A 5,000-nucleotide genomic window follows, 5' to 3' on the forward strand; every position below is an offset into this window, starting at 1 on the left:
TCTCTCTCTCTCTCTCTCTCTATCTATCTATCTATCTATCTCTCTGTCTCTCTCTCTCTCTCTCTCTCTCTCTCTCTCTCTATCTATCTATCTATCTATCTCTCTGCGTTGCTGCCTTCACACCTCAACAATTGTCTGCACTGCTCTTCACTGCAAGTAAACCTTCACTGCAAGTAAACCTTCACTGCAAGTAAACCTTCAATGCAAGTAAACTCTCAGCACTGTTTAAAGTTCAGGGTATGTTCTCATACTCAATCTGTCATACGGAAAAGAATAAGCAACATTTGCATGTCTAAGAGGTCTGCTAGTCAGGGGAGGCTGGTGGAGGTAGAAATCGGAGGATTGGCTTATTGTAATGCCTGGAATGGAATTGGGAATGGTATCAAACACATGGAATGGATTGAGGAATGACATAAATCAGGGCATAAAATTCACGTTCTGGTCGACCAGCCAAGGTGAGAAAATTCACCAGCCACACTGTTGTTTTAACCAGCCACAGTTGTTTTCAAACCAACGTCAAGAAAACCCTCATCAGCAGGACTCCTGACGCATCGGAAATGACTCCCTGCACAGAACGAACCTCAGGAGTTTCACACCTGTCCCTGAATCAAATACCTGTTTGATACCATTCCTCATTCAGTTCCATGCATTACAATGAGCCCGTCCTCCTATTTCTACCTCCACCGGCCTCTAGTGTTGGTATTGAAACTAAGCCTTAACATGTCCACCCCTGGCCAGTACAGTCAGGTCTAAGGAGGGTGTATAGTATAGTATAGTATATTAGTATAGTATAGTATATTAGTAGAGTATAGTATAGTATATTAGTAGAGTATAGTGTAGTATAGTATAGTAGTATAGTATATTAGTAGAGTATAGTATAGTATAGTAGTACAGTATAGTATAGTAGTATAGTATAGTAGTATAGTAGTATAGTATAGTATAGTATAGTATAGTAGTATAGTATAGTATAGTAGTATAGTAGTATAGTATAGTAGTATAGTATAGTAGTATAGTATAGTATAGTATAGTAGTATAGTAGTATAGTATAGTATAGTATAGTAGTATAATAGTATAGTATAGTAGTATAGTAGTATAGTATAGTAGTATAGTAGTATAGTAGTATAGTATAGTAGTATAGTATATATAGTAGTATAGTAGTATAGTAGTATAGTATAGTATAGTATAGTATAGTATAGTATAGTATAGTATAGTAGTATAGTAGTATAGTATAGTATATTATAGTAGGTCATCTTCTTGCTTGCCCGGCTGTTGCCTTCCTGGTTCAAGTAGCTTTGGATCATCACAGACAGACTGCGTCACGATTGGTTCAGACCAGGGCCCCTCCCACTCTGCATGCTGCCTGTTGAGTCTGTTAAAGGTGGGACTACCAGCCTACCTCCCTACCTCCCTACCAATCCACGTCTCTCCCTGGCCTGGGCCTATGGGAGCCTCTTTCTCACTCCTCTCTGCTCCAATCACAGAGCTGCTTGTTTGGGTCTGGGGTTAGTCTGCTCACACAGCTGGTTTTCCTGTCTTCCCTTTTCACTGTCACCTCTGTTATCTCCTGTTCTCTGATCACCTTTGATTTAGCTCTCCCTCCCTCTCCCTCCCTCTCCCTCCCTCTCTCCCTCCCTCTCCCTCCCTCTCTCTCCCCTTCTCCCTCCCTCTCTCTCCCCCTCTCCCTCCCTCTCCCTCCCTCTCTCTCCGCCCTCTCCCTCCCTCTCTCTCCCCCTCTCCTTCCCTCTCTCCCTCCCTCTCCCTCCCTCTCCCTCCCTCTCTCTCTCTCTCGCTCTCCCTCGCTCTCCCTCTCTCTCTCTCCCTCGCTCTCCCTCTCTCTTTCTCTCTCCCTCTCTCTCTCTCCCTCGCTCTCCCTCTCTCTTTCTCTCTCCCTCTCTCTCTCACTCTCCCCTCGCTCTCTCTCTCCGTCTCCCTCTCTCTCTTGCTCTCCCTCTCTCTCCCTCTCTCTCCCTCTCCCTCTCTCTCCCTCTCCCCTCCCCCTCTCCTCTCCCTCTCTGTCTACCTCTCCCCCTCTCCCTCTCTCTCCCCTCCCTCTCCTCTCCCTCTGTATAACTAACAGTCCTTATGTAGTCTGTACTTGTGTCTGTGTACTTCCTCTGCTTCCCACATCCTGGTCTCCACTGTGGCTGTTGCCCTTCATAACAGCCTTCACCACTGTACTGTAGTAAGCCTCACTCTTAGCAATGTTACCCCCTCTTTCTCTCTCTCGCCCCCCCCCCCCCCCCTCTCTCTATCTATCTCTGGTGCATGCCTCACTCGTGGTCACTGCTGTGATCACACAAACTCTGACATCACCTGACCACTCTTCTGTTAACTCCAGTAGAATGGTGACCACTCCCCATGGTTATCTCCATGACATTGTGTGGTTTTACTCTGGTTTAACTGGACCACAATATGCAGGTCTACATCTACATCTACATCTACATCTACATCTACATCTACATCTACATCTTGGCAGAGTGACGTGGTGTAACAGTAGTTCCTTAATCTGAGTTTGCGTAATCACAGTGCATCCCATCTGATCTCCCCCCCCTCCCCTTTCTCCCTCCTCCGGAGTGTCTCCTGTCTATTATGGTCTGTTGTTGTTGTTGTAAAACACACGGTGTGTTGTGGCTCTGACCTCGTAGCACCCGGTGACATGGCAACCGTCCAAGGATGGCGAGCGTCTGATAGGTCGGATTCTGCTCAACAAGAGGATGAAGGATGGAACCGTGCCCAGGGACACGGGAGCGCTGCTGGGCCTTAAGGTACGTCCTAGACCAGGGGAACCTCCTGGACCAGGGGAGCAGGTTCTAGATCGGGGGAACCTCCTGGACTAGGGGAGCAGGTTCTAGGTTCTAGAATGGGGGAACCTCCTGGACCATGGGAGCAGGTTCTAGGTTCTAGACCGGAGGAATCTCCTGGACCATCTACACCTATATGTTACGTTTAAAGGGGCAATCTGGGATTCAAACAACAAGAAAGCTGTCATTTCAACCCACCACTTTTTGGTTAACATTTGGTTATCATAAATTCATAGACGGCACTATGCTAGTTTTAAGCATGTTTTGAAGCTATGCTTCGTTCAGTAGAGTGTTGTTCTGTATGTGACGCAGCTTCTGCCTCTGTCTCTTACAGGTGGTCGGAGGGAAGATGACAGAATCTGGGAGACTTTGTGCTTTCATCACTAAAGTGAAGAGAGGGAGTCTAGCAGATACTGTTGGCCACCTCCGACCAGGTACACACACACACTCACACACACGCACACACACACACACACACACACACACACACACACACACACACACACACACACACACACACACACACACACACACACACACACACGCATGCACAGCATTTTTCTCAGGTACTCCTCTCCTCTGTTCATGGTGAGATGTTAAATACTCTCCTCCTCTTCCTCCCTCCTCCTCCTCCTCTCTCTCCCTCCCTCCCCCCAGGCGACCAGGTTCTAGAGTGGAACGGCAGGGTTCTACAAGGAGCCACCTTCAAGGAAGTTTACAACATCATTTATGAATCCAAACCAGAACCCCAAGTAGAGCTGGTGGTCTCTCGTCCAACAGGGTGAGGGGTCATATTCCAGAGCTAGCTGTCGATGGGGCTGTCATATTCTACACCAGTGATCCTCAATCCTGGTCCTGGAGAGCCGCGTTGGGTCCAGGTTTTGTCCCAACCCAGTACTATCACACCTGGTTGACCTACAGTAATCAGCTAATGCTCCAAACCTTGATCAGCTGAAACAGGTGTGTTAGTGCTGAGCTGGAGCAAAACCCTGCAGCACTGTGGCGCTCCACCAGGAGAGAGGACCACACTAGTGGTGTCCAGGTGTCAGTAGACCTGCCAGGGTTGGGGAAGGTTGTTCTTGTCATTTGTGTTAATGTGGTTTGTAAATGTTGATGTAACTAATGGAACTCATCACAACCCTCTTCCTGAGAAGTCAATGTTCGGTTGTCTGTCTCAGAAGAAGTGCATCTCTGGATTGTCTCTCTTATGAAGTAGTTCTGAATTTAATTGATTTTGTTTCAGAGACGCCCCCCGGATTCCAGAACTTGAATCAAGTGAGTGGTGATGACATCATGATATATCACGTTGTAATGAATGCAGACATCAACAGGTTTATTCCAGCAGCTCATCCACATAGAATAGTACTTCATTAATCCCAGAGGGGAAATCCATCTTCAGCAGCAGATACAGTAAAACTAAATCCAGATAAAACTAAATCCAGATTGGCCCTTTAAAGCAGCCTGTAACAGAAGGTTCTGGGTTTCTGCAGGTTCCAGTTCGTTTGAGTCCCAGAAGATGGGCCCGTCTATCTCTGTCACCTCCCCCATGAGCCCGGGGGTACTCCGGGACGCCCCCCAGTACCTGTCTGGACAAGTCTCCGTAAGTACCCACAATGCACCACCACTGCATCACTCAGGGAGGGGGTCTGGATCGCTTTAACCAATGAACACAGTCCTCTTTAAAGGCTGGTGTGGACCATGGTCCACAGGAGGTGAAGGACAGTTGATAGTCATTTAAACCAGTCACCACTTCTAACACGAGCCCTGTGTTCAAGTATTACAACTCTGTATGGACAAAGACACAGTAGACTGTTTCAGGCTGAACCACCTTTCTTAAGAGCTGCTGTTGTTCTTGTTGTTCTTGTTGTTTTTGTTGCTGTTGTTGTTCTTGTTGTTCTTGTTGTTCTTGTTGTTGTTGTTGTTTGTGTGCCACTGTGTTTTGTTTTTTATTGCATTCTTTTCTGTTGTTAATTTTGCTCATCCAGAGTCCATGCCTTAGTAGAAGGACTACGCCTTTTGTTCCTAGGGTCCAGGTAACTGTCTCACTGCCTTTGTCTCTGTCTCTCTCTCTCTCACTGCCTCTGTCTCTGTCTCTCTCTCTCTGTCTCTCTTTCTCTCTCTCTCACTGCCTCTGTCTCTGTCTCTGTCTCTCTCTCTCTCTCTCTCTCTCTCTCTCTCTCTCTCTCTCATCCAACAGTT

The 5,000-nt window shown here is 47.0% G+C and overlaps 1 protein-coding gene across 1 annotated transcript in view; it reads left to right on the forward strand.

Moving 5' to 3' along the window:
* Nucleotides 1–2,645: 2,645 nt before the first annotated feature.
* The window catches only part of LOC310824630 (regulating synaptic membrane exocytosis protein 1-like), a gene marked incomplete at both ends in the record, with an annotated part of 36,092 nt that continues 33,737 nt past the window's right edge, over nt 2,646–5,000 (forward strand). The window contains 6 exons of the mRNA XM_083697892.1: nt 2,646–2,765; nt 3,136–3,235; nt 3,459–3,582; nt 4,045–4,076; nt 4,292–4,401; nt 4,787–4,834. Of these exons, the coding sequence (XP_083554018.1) occupies nt 2,646–2,765; nt 3,136–3,235; nt 3,459–3,582; nt 4,045–4,076; nt 4,292–4,401; nt 4,787–4,834 (534 nt within the window). The remainder of the gene's footprint in view (nt 2,766–3,135; nt 3,236–3,458; nt 3,583–4,044; nt 4,077–4,291; nt 4,402–4,786; nt 4,835–5,000) is intronic.

The sequence above is a fragment of the Argentina silus genome (genome assembly GCF_951799395.1).
Source record: "Argentina silus genome assembly, contig: scaffold_272, whole genome shotgun sequence".
NCBI classification, from domain to species: domain Eukaryota; kingdom Metazoa; phylum Chordata; class Actinopteri; order Argentiniformes; family Argentinidae; genus Argentina; species Argentina silus.